This window comes from Bos taurus, chromosome 18, assembly GCF_002263795.3.
Source record: "Bos taurus isolate L1 Dominette 01449 registration number 42190680 breed Hereford chromosome 18, ARS-UCD2.0, whole genome shotgun sequence".
Lineage (NCBI taxonomy): Eukaryota > Metazoa > Chordata > Mammalia > Artiodactyla > Bovidae > Bos > Bos taurus.
The window spans coordinates 56,533,086-56,548,855 of NC_037345.1; the positions used below are offsets into that span (position 1 = coordinate 56,533,086).

The 15,770-nt window shown below is 52.3% G+C and overlaps 1 protein-coding gene and 1 long non-coding RNA gene across 3 annotated transcripts; one reads left to right on the forward strand and one right to left on the reverse strand.

The window, feature by feature from the left end:
* Positions 1–6,730: 6,730 nt before the first annotated feature.
* Positions 6,731–7,974, reverse strand: LOC112442209 (uncharacterized). Of its 2 annotated transcripts, none has more exons than XR_003030224.1 (2): positions 7,891–7,974; positions 6,731–6,994 (listed from the first exon to the last, which is right to left on the reverse strand). It is a non-coding gene; the product is annotated as an uncharacterized lncRNA (long non-coding RNA). The 2 variants fall into 2 exon arrangements; XR_009491205.1 differs by having other exon boundaries at positions 7,606–7,904.
* A 32-nt stretch (positions 7,975–8,006) lies between these two features.
* Positions 8,007–14,665, forward strand: NR1H2 (nuclear receptor subfamily 1 group H member 2). The gene is made up of 10 exons (NM_001014883.2): positions 8,007–8,125; positions 8,238–8,379; positions 8,964–9,025; positions 9,107–9,229; positions 9,542–9,832; positions 9,915–10,189; positions 10,377–10,556; positions 11,265–11,364; positions 13,640–13,848; positions 14,102–14,665. The coding sequence occupies exons 3-10, from the start codon at positions 8,983–8,985 to the stop codon at positions 14,246–14,248; spliced, it is 1,368 nt and encodes a 455-aa protein (NP_001014883.2). The 5' UTR covers positions 8,007–8,125; positions 8,238–8,379; positions 8,964–8,982; the 3' UTR covers positions 14,249–14,665.
* Positions 14,666–15,770: the final 1,105 nt, after the last annotated feature.

The following is a 15,770-nucleotide window of genomic DNA, read 5'->3' on the forward strand; positions in this document are numbered from 1 at the left end:
AGGGATTTATATATTTCTTCATTCATTCAGTCTAGTCACATCCCAAGGACTTCCCTGCAGCTCAAACGGTTAAGAATCTGCCTGTAATGAAGGAGATAAGGGTTTGATCCCTGGGTCAGGAAGATCCTCTGGAGAAGGGAAGGGAAATCCACTCCAGTATTCTTGCCTGGAGAATCCCCAGGGACAGAGAAGCCTGGTGGGCTACAGTCCATGGGGTCGCAAAGAGTTGGACACGACTGAGCGACTAACGTGTTCACATCACAGCCTCTCCAAGCCAGTCCTCTCTTTCTCCCACTCTCTCCACTCCTGTCTTTGTGCCTCGGGCCCGCCTTCCAGTCTCCGCGCCCTGTCCTCTCATTGGTCCAGCTCCCTCAGTCCCGCCCCCAAATCACAGGGCAGGGGGAAGCTTTTATTCCTACCCCTTCCACTGGGTACTCTGCCTCAGATCAGAGATCAGATCAGTCGCTCAGTCGTGTCCGACTCTTTGCGACCACATGAATCACAGCATGCCAGGCCTCCCTGTCCATCACCAACTCCCGGAGTTCACTGAGACTCACGTCCATCGAGTCAGTGATGCCATCCAGCCACCTCATCCTCTGTCGTCCCCTTCTTCTCCTGCCCCCAATCAATCCCAGCATCAGAGTCTTTTCCAATGAGTCAACTCTTCTCATGAGGTGGCCAGAGTACTGCAGTTTCAGCTTTAGCATCATTCCTTCCAAAGAAATCCCAGGGCTGATCTCCTTCAGAATGGACTGGTTGGATCTCCTTGCAGTCCAAGGGACTCTCAAGAGTCTTCTCCAACACCACAGTTCAAAAGCATCAATTCTTCGGCGCTCAGCCTTCTTCACAGTCCAACTCTCACATCCATACATGACCACAGGAAAAACCATAGCCTTGACTAGATGAACCTTTGTTGGCAAAGTAATGTCTCTGCTTTTGAATACGCTGTCTAGGTTGGTCATAACTTTCCTTCCAAGGAGTAAGCGTCTTTTAATTTTATGGCTGCAGTCACCATCTGTAGTGATTTTGGAGCCCAGAAAAATAAAGTCTGACACTGTTTCCACTGTTTCCCCATCTATTTCCCATGAAGTGGTGGGACCGGATGCCATGATCTTCGTTTTCTGAATGTTGAGTTTCAAGCCAACTTTTTCACTCTCCACTTTCACTTTCATCAAGAGGCTTTTGAGTTCCTCTTCACTTTCTGCCATAAGGGTGGTGTCATCTGCATATCTGAGGTTATTGAGATTTCTCCCGGCAATCTTGATTCCAGCTTGTATTTCTTCCAGTCCAGCGTTTCTCATGATGTACTCTGCATATAAGTTAAATAAACAGGGTGACAATATACAGCCTTGACGTACTCCTTTTCCTATTTGGAACCAGTCTGTTGTTCCATGTCCAATTCTAACTGTTGCTTCCTGACCTGCATACAAATTTCTCATGAGGCAGACCAGGTGGTCTGCTATTCCCATCTCTTTCAGAATTTTCCACAGTTTATTGTGATCCACACAGTCAAAGGCTTTGGCATAGTCAATAAAGCAGAAATAGGTGTTTTTCTGGAACTCTCTTGCTTTTTCCATGATCCAGCAGATGTTGGCAATTTGATCTCTGGTTCCTCTGCCTTTTCTAAAACCAGCTTGAACATCAGGAAGTTCACAGTTCACATATTGTTGAAGCCTGGCTTGGAGAATTTTGAGCATTACTTTACTAGCGTGTGAGATGAGTGCAATTGTGCGGTAGTTTGAGCATTCTTTGGCATTGCCTTTCTTTGGGATTGGAATGAAAACTGACCTTTTCCAGTCCTGTGGCCACTGCTGAGTTTTCCAAATTTGCTGGCATATTGAGTGCAGCACTTTCACTGCATCATCTTTCAGGATTTGGAAGAGCTCAACTGGAATTCCATCACCTCCACTAGCTTTGTTCGTAGTGATGCTTTTTAAGGCCCACTTGACTTCACATTTCAGGATGTCTAGCTCTAGGTCAGTGATCACATCATCGTGATTATCTGGGTTGTGAAGATCTTTTTTGTACAGTTCTTCTGTGTATTCTTGCCATCTCTTCTTAATATCTTCTGCTTCTGTTAGGTCCATACCATTTCTGTCCTTTATCGAGCTCATCTTTGCATGAAATGTTCCTTTGGTATCTCTGATTTTCTTGAAGAGATCCCTAGTCTTTCCCATTCTGTTGTTTTCCTCTATTTCTTTGCATTGATTGCTGAAGAAGGCTTTCTTATCTCTTCTTGCTATTCTTTGGAACTCTGCATTCAGATGTTTATATCTTTCCTTTTCTCCTTTGCTTTTCGCTTCTCTTCTTTTCACAGCTATTTGTAAGGCCTCCCCAGACAGCCATTTTGCTTTTTTGCTTTTCTTTTCTATGGGAATGGTCTTGATCCCTGTCTTCTGTACAATGTCAGTGTACAATGGTCTTGATCCCTGTCTCCTGTACAAATTGGAAGTGGTCAAACAAGAGATGGCAAGAGTGAATGTCGACATTCTAGGAATCAGCGAACTGAAATGGACTGGAATGGGTGAATTTAACTCAGATGACCATTATATCTACTACTCCGGGCAGGAATCCCTCAGAAGAAATGGAGTGGCCCTCATGGTCAACAAAAGAGTCCGAAATGCAGTACTTGGATGCAATCTCAAAAACGACAGAATGATCTATATTCGTTTCCAAGGCAAACCATTCAATATCACAGTAATCCAAGTCTATGCCCCAACCAATAACACTGAAGAAGCTGAAGTTGAACAGGTCTATGAAGACCTACGAGACCTTTTAGAACTAACACCCAAAAAAGATGTCCTTTTCATTATAGGGGACTGGAATGCAAAAGTAGGAAGTCAAGAAACACCTGGAGTAACAGGCAAATTTGGCCTTGGAATACGGAATGAAGCAGGGCAAAGACTAATAGAGTTTTGCCAAGAAAATGCACTGGTCATAACAAACACCCTCTTCCAAAAACGTAAGAGAAGACTCTATACATGGACATCACCAGATGGTCAACACCAAAATCAGATTGATTATATTCTTTGCAGCCAAAGATGGAGAAGCTCTATACAGTCAGCAAAAACAAGACTGGGAGCTGACTGTGGCTCAGACCATGAACTCCTTATTGCCAAATTCAGACTTAAATTGAAGAAAGTAGGGAAAACCACTAGACCATTCAGGTATGACCTAAATCAAATCCCTTATGATTATACAGTGGAAGTGAGAAATAGATTTAAGGGCCTAGATCTGATAGATAGAGTGCCTGATGAACTATGGAATGAGGGTACACTGCCTAAGCCTCAGATATTTCAACCAATGGAAGCCAACCTACTCAGCCAATGGGGCTGGAGCACTTAATATAAAGAGTGTGCTGATGCTCCCCAATGGAATCTCCAGGTGGTGTCCGCTCAGCCAACGGCACCTCTCTGTGTGCGAGCAGGTCGGGAATGGAAGAAGCTCATCCTGAGTGTTCTCCTGCCTGGATACCCAGCTCCACAAGGCTCAGGAAGGCGCTCTTCTCACCACCATCTCTTGTCAAGAGCCACCGAAAAGCTGCTAGGAAGTCGAGCAGGGGTCAGCCCGCAGGTGAAAGGACCAGACAAAGAGGGTTTAGAGGAAAGGTCTGGTGTCAGCTGTTGGGGATGGGCATGCACAGAAGACAGTATGGACCTCTCTTTTCTTTGTTTTTCTTAGTAGCTGCAACAGGTCAAATGGGGCCCAGCACCCCTATCGTGTGAGTGCCTTTGGTTTGAATCTGGAAGAGGAAGGGAAGTGGGACCCGGAGATGAAAAGCAACCTGCACGTGTCAAGTGTTGCCTCACGGGACTGACAGTTGTTGACTAGACACCCGGGCTGGGCCCTTGAGAAGGAAAAGGGGTCCGGGGAGGCAAAAGCTAAAGAACACAGGTGAGCATGAAGGATCCCCGACTCTCCACCCACCTCCTAAATTGAGGCTCTTTTCTTTTTCTCCTCTCAGGCGGCATTACACAATTGCTGATTTTGAAATCAGGGGTCCTCTCGGCAAGGGAAACTTCGGGAATGTGTACATGGCTTGCCATTTCATTGTGGCCCTGAAAGTCCTCTTCAAGTCCCAGATAGAAAAGGAAGGACTGGAATATCAGCTGCGCAGGGAAATTGATATCCAGGCGCACCTACAAAGGACAGTCTCTGTATGAATGAGATTCCCATGCGTTTTCCCTCACAGACTTCCAGATGGAGCTATTACTCTCCTGGCCCCAGCACAATTTGCCCCTTTGTGTGACCAGTCACTTGTAATAGCATCATGAATTGGGCCTCAGGGAGGAGTCTTGACCCTTCCTCCTTTGTCCCCCAGACAGCACAATATCCTGCACCTGTACAACTACTTCCATGATGCGCGCCGGGTGTACCTGATTCTAGAATATGCTCCAAGGGGTGAGCTCTACAAGGAGCTACAAAACAGCCACGCGTTTGATGAACCGCGCACAGCCACGGTGAGGCAGAGGAGGCTGAGGGCTAGGGTTCATGAGTTTCCTATGGGCTGATGGGGGTCACTGCCTATGGCTTTCATGAAGGTTCAGATTGCTTCCTTTGAAAAAAAAAACTTTTATGAATTAATGAATTGATTTATGGCTGTGCAGGGTCTTTGTTGCCATGTGGGACTTTACTTGCACCAGCTTCTCATTGCAGTGGTTTCTCTTGTGAAGCATGGGCTCTAGGGTGCGTAGGCTCAGCAGTTGTGGCGCACTGGCTTAGTTGCCCTGTGGCTTGTGGACTCTTCCTGGATGAGGACTCGAAACTGTGTCCCCTGCATTGGCAGGTGGATTCTTTACCACTGGACCCACCAGGGAAGTCCTGAATTGCTTTTTTCTATCAATTTTACATAGCGACTCTTATATCCTACAATTTTACTTTTGGATACCCTATGGCATCACTGACTCAATTTGAGTGAACACCGGGAGTTGGCGATGGACAGGGAGGCCTGGCATGCTGCAGTCCATGGGGTTGCAGAGTCAAGACACGACTGAGCAACTGAACTGAATAATTACCCCCAGGATGTTAATAAGTAGTGTGTATAAGTTTGTGTTCTTTGGTTGTAAACAACAGAATCTAACTGCATTACCTTGTGGAAAGAAACATGAAAGGCTGTGGGGGAGTTCACTGAATAAATGAATGAAACTGACTTAGAAAGCTAGGGATTTTTGGAGGACCTCTGGGTGGGAATGACAGCCGTCATCACCCCATGGCCGGCTTCATTTCCAGACTGCTTTTTCTTTGCTCACACAGGTAATGGAGGAGTTGGCAGATGCTCTGACCTACTGCCATGAAAAGAAGGTGATTCACAGGAATATGAAGCCAGAGAAACTGCTGCTGGGGCTCATGGGTGAGGTGAAGATGGCAGACTTTGGCTGGTCTGTGCACACTCCCTAAGGTAGGACAGGTGGTGGCACCCTGGCCAGTTAAGAATGATCCAATTTAATTCATTTCACATGTAAGACCCAGCTACAAACCTGGGTTTGTATTTCAATGCTGCCTTTTGAAATGCATATTTTAACAAGTATTTGTAGACTGAAAGAAGGTGGTTCGACTATATCTTCTATTTTTTAAGGTTTACATAAAATTTTACCAATAAGTTTCCGTGTAAGTACATTAAGAATGATTGTGCCATAATTCCGGGAATTTTACTCTATAAATAAACTGTAATTAATTTACTTGGTCCCTCTTGGTGGACCATCAGTTTGTTCCAAAACTTCCTGGATCATGAGCTAAATAATTGTAGGAAGAATCTCAGAATATGGGATTGTTGGTCCCAGGACTTGCCTTGTCAACCTTAATTCATAGGAAAACTTGGTGTTTCCAAGTTCCTGTGCTTGACAGGAGATTGCCCAGGACTGGATGCTGGGGAAGGATCGTGTCCCTTCTACTGAGCCTCCGCTTAATGTTCCTTTCTCTAGGAGAAAGAAGATGTGTGGGACGCTGGACTACTTGCCCCCAGAAATGATTGAGGGGAGAATATACAATGAAAAGGTAGATCTATGGTGCCTAGGGGTGCTCTGCTACGAGCTGCTGGTGGGAAATCCACCCTTCGAGAGCACCTCCCATAGTGAGACCTACAGACACATCCTCAAGGTGGGATGGCCACACTCTGGGCATTCGTGCAGGAGCTGGGGGTAAGGGGCGGCTGGGAGCCTGGGGCACACACAAAGCTGGTTTACTATGATCCCGGCCAGTGCCTTGAATGGACCAAGGAAACTAACCATACTTCTCTTTCTTCTTTGGCCTCATCAGGTAGATGTAAGATTTCCTGCATCAATACCTTTGAGGGCTTGGGACCTGATCTCCAGGCTTCTCAGATACCAGCCCTCAGAGCAGCAGCCCTTGGCCCAGGTCTTGAAGCACCCGTGGGTCCGGGCTCACTCTCGGAGGGTGCTGCCCCCAGCTGCTCAAATGGCTTCCTTAGCCCTGTCCACCCCTATTCTTTTGTGATTGCTTGTGGAACACCCTGGCTCTGGTATCTCTTCTGTCTTTTGTTTCTTCACGTGTAAGATGTATCATGCTAGTTAATAACGGCTTCCCTTGTGGCTCAGCTGGTAAAGAATCCGCCTGCAATGCGGGAGACCTGGGTTCAATCCCTGGGTTGGGAAGATTCCCTAGAGAAGGGAAAGGCTACTCACTCCAGTATTCTGACCTGGAGAATTCCATGGACTGTATAGTCCATGGGATCTCAAAGAGTCGGACATGACTGAGCGACTTTTACCATTAATAAAGGCCAAATAATTTTATTTATTTTTGGCTGTGCTGGGTCATTGTTGCTTAGGATGGGCTTTCTCTAGTTTCCACGAGCAGGGGCTGCACTTGATGTGGTATGCTGGCTTCAGTAGTTGTGGCCCATGAGCTTAGTTGGTCCTCTGCATAGAATCTTCCCAGACCAGGGATAGAACCGGTGTGCCTTGCACTGGCAGCAGATTCTTACCCCCTGTGCCACCAGGGAAATCCAAAGCTGAATCATCTTGTACCAGGTCTCTTTCTTAAAAAAAAAAAAAAAAAAAATTTATTTGACTGCGTTGGGTCTCAGTTGAGATCTTCATTACATCATGCTGGATCTTTTGGTCAGGCGTTGGCTCTGTGGTGGCAGGAAGGCTCTGTAACACGTGGGTTTAGTATCTCCTGCCCCTGCCCCCTGCACTGGGATCCAAGTTCCCTGACCAGGGATGGGACCCTCATTCCCTGCATTGCAAGTTGGATGTATTTTTAATATATTTATTTGGCGGCATTGTGCCTTAGTGGCGTATGGGAGCAGGTTCCCCTAGAAGGGATCGAACCCAGGCCCCCTGAACTAGGAGCCTGGAATCCTAGCCACTGGACCACCGGAGAAGTCCCACCAAATTATTTTTAAAATATGCTTTTACTAGGTCTAGGTTGGTAATTTCACTTATTTGAAACCAGTAAGCAGCTCTCCTCCAAAATCAGAAAACTTAACACAGCTTAAAAACGACAAATATGCTTTTAATCAGCCGTGTGCCTAAAGGAGCCGCAGCTGGGGAGGTGATGCCGAGTAAACCTTTGGCCCTCGAGCGAGAGACATACTAGGCAGAGTTTAAGGCCACGCAGGGCGGGGCGGGAAAATTTGGGACTCACCACGCCGCCCTGGTGGCTCAGACGGTAAAGAATCCGCCTGCAACGCGTGAGACCTGGGTTCAATCCCTGGGCTGGGAAGATCCCCTGGAGAAGAAAACGAATATCTACTCTAGTATTCTGGCCTGGAGAATTGCATGGACAGAGGAGCCTGGTGAGCTGCAGTCCATGGGGTCGCAAAGAGTGGGGACACGCACGACTGAGCGACTTTGACTTTCATGCCGCCCTACTGCCCAACATTTGACTGAATGGGTCAGGAACTCTTCCGCCCGCCCTCATCCTAGTTACCCGGAAACGCAAACTTCCGGTGGGTCCACGACTCCGACGCGGGGCAGCCCATTACGCTATCCCTGGACGAACCGGAATTTCGTCACCCCGACTACCCGCCCACTCCCGGAAGTGACGCACGGTGGGGTTGCCGGAAGAAGTGGCGAAGTTACTTTTGAGGGGAACTCAGTCGCGGCGGCGTGCCAGGGGCTACGGAGAAGAAGGAAAAGAAGGCAGAGCAAGGGGACGGAAGCAGGTGCACTCAAGTGTGGGGCGACGCGGGAGGAGCCCTGGGCCTGGGGCTTCCCGGCGTTCCCCGCGCTGCTTGGCTCAGCCCCCTTCTCTCCTTCCACCCTCTCCCCTCCTAGTTCGCGCCAACTCCCGGCTGTTTCCAAGGCAACGGGAGTAGGGGACCCCCCCCCCCAAGAGAGGCCGCCCACGAGACCCTCGCGCGCAGCCATGAGCCCCGCCTCCCACTGCTGTTCTGAGAGGGGCGGGACCTGGAGAGAGGTGTGAGGGCGGGGCATGTTGGGAGGAGGTCGGGGTGCCTTGATGGACGCAGATGGGGCGGGGCCTGGGTGGAAAAGATGTGGGCGGAGCATGATGGGAGGAGGTCGGGGGGCCGTGATGGGCGCAGATGGGGCGGGGTCTAGAAGGAAATAATGTGGGCGGAGCATTATGGACGGAGCTGGGGTCCGAAGGAGAGATGGGGGTGCTTCCTCGGCGGAGGTGGGGTGAAGCTGGAGGGGAAAGAGGAAGTGAGGGCGGAGCCCTCGAAGCCGAAGGGATAGTTTCTGGAAAAATCCGGTGGGCGAGGTCTGGAGTGGATGGAGCCTAAAAGAGGGGGGCTGACACTAGGGGAGGGCGGGGCTTGAGACTCAGCCGAAGGCTGTCCTGGAGCAGAAAGGGGGCGGGCCCTATTAGAACTGGATAGGAGGGTCTGTAGGCTGGCAGAGACTGGGGGTGGGGTCTGCACGAAGTAGGGGAAGAGTGTGAGGGATGGAGGAAAGAGAGGTCCCCTTATTAAGACCTATGGCTGGCCTACTCTGACCCTCCCTGGTTCCACAAGACTCTCCGACCCCCTGTATCTGCAGGCTGCTCCGTGACCCCACCATGTCCACCCCCACCACGAATTCCGTGGACACCCCCTTGCCTGGTGAGTGACCCCCCCCTTCCCCAACACAGCTATTCTCCCATCAGGTTATTGTCAGCCGAAAATCACTGTGTCTCCTCCCAGGAAATGGCCCCAGCACTCCCTCTTCTTCACCTGGGGGAAAGGAGGATGGTCCTGAACCATGCCCTGGAGGGGCGGATCCTGATGTCCCAAGCACTGATGGGGCCGACTCAGCCTCCGTTGTGGGTGAGACAGGGTCCAGGGACATGGGTTGGGAGTTGATACGGAGGCTCAGAGAGGAATCTAGAAGGAGAGAAAGATCAGAAATGGGGATGGCCAGCCCCAGTGTCTTGCTGATTTTTTTTTTTCTGTTCTTGGTACCTCTTATTTTGACCCATTCTTTGGGATTCACAGAAACACATCTTTCCCTCCGAATCACCATCTCTGTGGGTCCCCCTCCAACTCTGATTTGTTGCCTCTGATCTCTCATGGATCTGTCCCTCTGGCTGCTGTTTATCCCTGTGGTTCTGTCTCATGGCTTCTGTCCACCCATGCCAGTCATCCTAGACACAGCAGAGGAGCCGGAGCGCAAGCGAAAGAAGGGCCCAGCTCCAAAGATGCTGGGCGATGAGCTGTGCCAAGTGTGCGGGGACACAGCCTCTGGCTTCCACTACAACGTGCTCAGCTGTGAAGGCTGCAAGGGCTTCTTCCGCCGAAGTGTGATCCGAGGAGGGGCCGGGCGCTACGCCTGCCGGGGTGGTGGCACCTGCCAGATGGACGCGTTCATGCGGCGCAAGTGCCAGCAATGCCGGCTGCGGAAATGCAAGGAGGCAGGGATGCGGGAGCAGTGTGAGTCCTGGGGAGGGAGCAGGGCCAGGCCGGCCCCTGCCCAGCTCTGGGACCTCTGCTGAGGCCTGTGTCGCCCCACCAGGCGTCCTCTCCAAAGAACAGATCCGGAAGAAGAAGATTCGGAAGCAGCAGCAGCAGCAGCAGCAGCAGTCGTCACCCACGGGGCCGGGAGTCAGCAGCAGCAGCCCAGCCTCTGGGCCTGGGGCCTCCCCTGGAGGGTCCGACGGGGGTGGCCAGGGCTCTGGAGAAGGTGAAGGTGTCCAGTTAACAGCCGCTCAGGAACTAATGATCCAGCAGTTGGTGGCGGCCCAGCTGCAGTGCAATAAACGCTCCTTCTCCGACCAGCCCAAAGTCACGGTACGGCCCCTTCCACAGCCTCGAGGGACAATGCACCCAGCGCGCTCAAGTTGACAGGGCCACAGTCCAGGGCACAGGGAGAGAATGAGGCTCCAGAGAACAGGCGCTTTGAGACGGGGTAGCCTTGGGCTCATGGGAGATGTCCTGATAGTAACCTGCCTGCTCCTCCCACCCCCCGTGTCCCCAGCCCTGGCCCTTGGGTGCAGACCCGCAGTCCCGTGATGCTCGCCAGCAGCGTTTCGCCCACTTCACGGAGCTGGCCATCATCTCCGTGCAGGAGATCGTGGACTTCGCCAAGCAGGTGCCTGGCTTCTTGCAGCTCGGTCGTGAAGACCAGATCGCCCTCCTGAAGGCCTCTACCATCGAGGTAACGGCCAGCCTGCCCAGCCTCAGAGAGGCCGTTCCATCCTGCTCTAGAAGTCCTGAGATAAACCCCAGGAGAGATGTCAGGAGCATAGGGACAAAGCAGACTCTAGGCCTTGCCCTAGTGGGGGTGGTATTCTCCAGGAGAACCCTCAAATGCTAAATAAGTCATCAGAGCCTCCTATGAGGCGAGGAGAGAAACAGGGCCTGAGATGGAGAATAATTGAGGGTTGGGTTGGACGGCCACACTCAGGGAACATGCTGACAAGTCTTGTTCAGGGAGTTGATGTTTGAACCAAAATCGTGGTAATGAGTAAGTGCTGAGTGTCTAGTGTATGCTAGGCCCTATTCCAAGTGCTGGGGGCATGGAGGCGAACGGAGCAGACTGAAAGAAAGCTCTGCCCTGTGCCCCGTAAGCACCTGGGGAGAGTGTCCTGAGCAGAGAAGGCTGGGGGTGCCAAACCTGGGGAAGGGAGAGAGCTTGGAGCGTCCAGCGTGCTGGCTGCAGCCCTGTGGCTGAGAGATGATGGGGCGGGGTGGGGACGGGCAGGGGATGATCCCAGCAAGATCGGGCCCCCCCATTCAGGCCAGCAGAGGAAGGACGGGCTAAGGGGCCACAGGGTTTCTGCTTTCTCCCATCATCTCTCCATGGGGCACTTCTCTGTACTCCTGGACATCTGCTCCTCACTCCTGTCCCCTCCGCCGCCCTCAGATCATGCTGCTGGAGACGGCCAGACGCTACAACCACGAGACTGAGTGCATCACCTTCCTAAAGGACTTCACCTATAGCAAGGATGACTTCCACCGCGCGGGTACGGCCAAGTGCAGGCTGGGCAGTGGGGTCCCTGCTGGCCAGGAGACCCAGGGCCTCACATCCCTGTCTGAGTTTCCATCTCTTCACCTCCCAACTAGGGTGAGGGCTGAGCCCACCCACCTCACAGTGAGAGCTAAGAGCACAGTGAGGTTATTGAGCCCTGACTCTGCACAGGGGAACATGGTGCAGGGTGCGACAGAGGGGCATGTGCTGTAATACAGGGCATCTTGGTAGGAATTAAGGAAAGACACTTTTTCCTCCCCAGCCCTGGTCTCATGTGACAGAGGCTAGATCTCAGTCCACTGGGAAATGCACAACCTCCCCAGCTGTACAGGGCAGCCCTGATCCCTACCCTCCAAGAGCACTTCCCTAGGGGTGTAACCGAGGCGATGGGGTTCTGGAGATTGTGTGGCTCAGTGGGACCAGAGGAAAAGGGAGGTGGGGAGTAGTGTTAGTTACCAGGAAACGCAAGTGTAGGGCCTCAGTCTCTCCGCCTCTGGGCGTTCTCAGAGAGTCCTGCTTTCTCCTGTCATCTCTCCATGGGGCACTTCTCTGTACTCCTGGACATCTGCTCCTCACTCCATCTTTCCTTCCTCTTATTTCCTGGCTCTCCCAATACCCAGGGCAGTCCCAGTAACCCTTTGAGTATAAGCTTGGCAGGGGAGCACTAGGGGTTGGGAGAGTGTTTCTGGCAGGGGTCTCAGCATGTGCAGAGGTCCTGGGGTGGGGAAGAGTGGATGGTGTGAAGGAGCGATAGGGAGGTTCGGGCAGCTGCAGCACAGTGAGATGGGGCTGGAGCAGAGGTTGGTTCCCCCTACCGCCCCATCCTCTGCCACAGTCCAGGCCTCAGTTGGCCCTTCCGGGAACATTGCAGAGCCCCTTGCTGGGCTTCTACCTCCACCCCAGCCTGGTGGGTTTGTTCACACAGTCATTGGAAGGATCCAGTTAACAACCGCGTTAGCTCACGTCTCTCCTGTGCTCGGCACCATCCATGGCTCCCATCACACTGGGAGAAAAGCCAGAGTCCTCACCTGGCCCACAGGCCCTGCAGGGCGTGGCCTCATTCCTCCCCGCCCTCATCTCCCGGCCTCCCCTCACCCTCCTCCAGCCACACTGGCTTCCCTGTTGTTTGAACCCACCAAATGTGCTGTCGCCTCACAGCTTGTTTGCTGGTCCCTCTTTCCAGAACTGGGTTGACCCTTCTTGTTCTAGTTTGCATGGGACCTTCCAAGCTTTTCTTATTTTTTTAAAAATTAATTAGTTTTTAGCTGCGCTGGGTCTTTGTTGCTTTGTGTGAGCTCTCGCTAGTCGCTGTGCGCGGGCTTCTCGTTGCGTGTGTCACGGGCTCCAGGCAGTTGGGCTCAGTAGTTGCAGTGCATGGGTTTAGTTGCCCTGCAGCATGTGGTATCTTCCTGGACCAGGGATCAAACCTGTGTCCCCTGCATTGGCATGTGGATTCTTACCCACTCTGCCACGAGGCAAGTCTCCTGTGCTTTAATACTCAAAAGTCCCAGGGCCTAGGAAGCCTAGTCTCAGGCAAAACAGACTGGGAGCACCCTCCCTGGAACACTCAAACAGCCTGGTAACTCCCTCCCTCCCCTCTTTGGTGTTGGACACCCTGCAGCTAGGGAGGCCTTCCAACAGTCCCCTTGCAGTGACCCTCATGTCTAAGATATGGATGTGATTCTCTCCCTGTTACCCTCCCCTGCATTACCTCGATCCACAGAACTAGAATCATCTCACAGGGTGGATGGCGTCCTTGCAGACTTGTCTATTATCTGTTCCTTCAAGCCCCAAATGCAAGTGCCACGAGAGCAGGGGGCTTTGGCTTACAAATGTCTCTGCCCGGGACCTGACGTGCAGTGGGTGCTCAATCAAGTTTGATGAATGAATGAGTCACACCTGGAAATGAGTTCAGCTTCAATGCGAGAGCAGGGGATGCCACCTCGGGGTGATGTAAGGTGACCTGGGATTAAACATCTTTCCTTTTCCAGAGGAGAGGTACCAGGAAGGCCAGGAAGGAAGTGAAGGGGGTGATGGGGTGGTAGAAACTTCTGAATAAATGTTCACACTTATTACTCATTGCTTCATTCAGGTGAGACATACGGCATACCCACGACATGCCAAACCCTTGATGGTTACAGGGTGACCGGCACTCTCTACCTGCTGCTGTTTCCCTCACTCTGCTGACGGTGGGCAATGCCAGTAGCCAGGCATGGGGACCAGTTTTAGGGTCAGAGTGTTCCATCAGAGCCTGTCTCCTGCTTCCACAGGCCTGCAGGTGGAATTCATCAACCCCATCTTTGAGTTCTCGCGGGCCATGAGGCGACTGGGCCTGGACGACGCCGAGTACGCCCTGCTCATCGCCATCAACATCTTCTCAGCCGACCGGCCCAATGTGCAGGAGCCCAGCCGGGTCGAGGCCCTGCAGCAGCCCTACGTGGACGCACTGTTGTCTTACACCCGCATCAAGAGGCCACAGGTACCAGAGCCCAGACCCTCCAGAGGAAACCTAGACCCATGTAGGGTCGGCTTCCTACATCCCTGGCTCGCCCCAGCAGCTGAGTTCTGATCAGTGTCCTCTCAGCAGCCTGTCCTCGAGGCCCCTGTCCCCTCATCAAGGAGTCAGGCCAAGTCCACGCCCAGGGGCCCCACACTGTCTCTCCAGGGTCAGGGGGCCCTCCTGCTGGGCCAGGTGGGCCGCCCCACGCCCACCCCCTCCTGTCTCCTTGCAGGACCAGCTGCGCTTCCCCCGCATGCTGATGAAGCTTGTGAGCCTGCGCACGCTCAGCTCCGTGCACTCGGAGCAGGTCTTCGCCCTGCGGCTCCAGGACAAGAAGCTGCCACCTTTGCTGTCTGAGATCTGGGACGTCCACGAGTGAGGGGCCTGCCCCACCGCCCTGCACACCCCCAATGACTGGACACTGGGGTAGGAAGGGACTGGGCCGGGTCTGGGCTCCTGCCCTGCGGCTTGGAGCTAAAGCCTTGGCCCCCCGCCAGTCCTCAGGATGAGCCCCAGTCGGGATCCAGGAGCCTCCTTGCCTGCCCCACTGAGTCTTCCTGGGAGGGCTGGAGGGGGTCATGGGTCCTGACCTCTGACCTCTCCCAGCACTCCCAGCTGCCCTCCCCGCCCAGCTTACACCTCAAGCCTACCATGCAGTGCACCTTGAACAGAGGCAGGAGGGCCTGTGGCTCTCCCACAGCCCGAGAGACCACAGGCTCCCCACTCTGGTCCTTTTATTTAATAAAAACTAAAAAAAAAAAACAAAAACAGGAAAATAAAGTATGACTAGAAACTTGCTCTGATTCAGAATGAGTCTGAGGTAGGAATGGGCTGCCAGGGTCTTCGTGGACACCAAACGAAGGTGCTGGACTAGGGAGGGTTCAGGGTGATATGACTAGGCGCTCTGGGGGCCCAGGAGAGGCCCTGACAACCTCAGGGTCATCTGGTGGTTGGAGCCTGCTCCTGAAGGTCAGGGAGGATTTAAGTGGAGGAGGGCATGGGGGTTTCATTCAATCAGCAAGTATTGGCTGAGGCTGCTTTGTGGGCCAGGCACTGTGCTGGCCATTCTCAGGACACAGATGTTATTCTTGCAACAGATACGTATGGAGCATTTGTGCTGTGCTGTGGTTAGTCGCTGAGTTGTGTCCAACTCTGTGACCTCATGGACTGTAGCCCGCCAGGCTCCTCTGTCCATGGGGATTCTCCAGGCAGGAATACTGGAGTGGGTTGCCATGCCCTCCTCCATGGGATCTTCCTAACCCAGGGATCGAACCCAGGTCTCCCGCATTGCAGGCAGATTCTTTACCATATAAGCCACCAGGGAAGCCCCATGGAGCATTTACTCTGTGCCAAATACACTCTTAGGCAGTGGAAACATCTGTGAACACGATAAAGTCTCTCTGCAGCCACCATGGAAAACAGTATGGCAGTTTCTCAAAACACTAAAACTAGAGGAATTCCTTGGCAGACCAGTGGTTAGGACTCTGAGGACCTGGGTTCAGTGCCTGGCTGGGGAACTAAGATCCCACATGCCATTCGTTGGGGTCGAATAGAAAAAGCTAAAACTAGAACTCTGTCACAGGACTCAGCAATCCCACCCCTGGATATATATTCAAAAAACCCCAAACACTAAATTTGAAAGGATACACGCACCTCAGTGTTCGTAGCAATATTATTTACAATTGCCAAGATACGGAAGCGACCTAAGAGTTCATCGGCAGATGAATGGAAGAAGGTGTCATACATACATACAGAATGGGATACTGTTCAGTCATGAGAGAGTGAAATTTTGCTATCTGCAGCAACATGGATGGACTTGGAGGGCACTGCTGCTGCTGCTGCTAAGTGGCTTCAGTCGTACACAACTCTGTGAGACCCCAGAGACAGCAGCCCACCAGGCT

Excerpts from the sequence above, each read along its gene's own strand:
- NR1H2 (NM_001014883.2), top strand. The coding sequence starts at position 8,983 with ATGTCCACCCCCACCACGAATTCCGTGGACACCCCCTTGCCTG. Across the intron at positions 10,557-11,264 it reads TGAAGGCCTCTACCATCGAG|ATCATGCTGCTGGAGACGGC; the intron begins GTAACGGCCAGC and ends CGCCGCCCTCAG. Across the intron at positions 11,365-13,639 it reads GGATGACTTCCACCGCGCGG|GCCTGCAGGTGGAATTCATC; the intron begins GTACGGCCAAGT and ends CTGCTTCCACAG.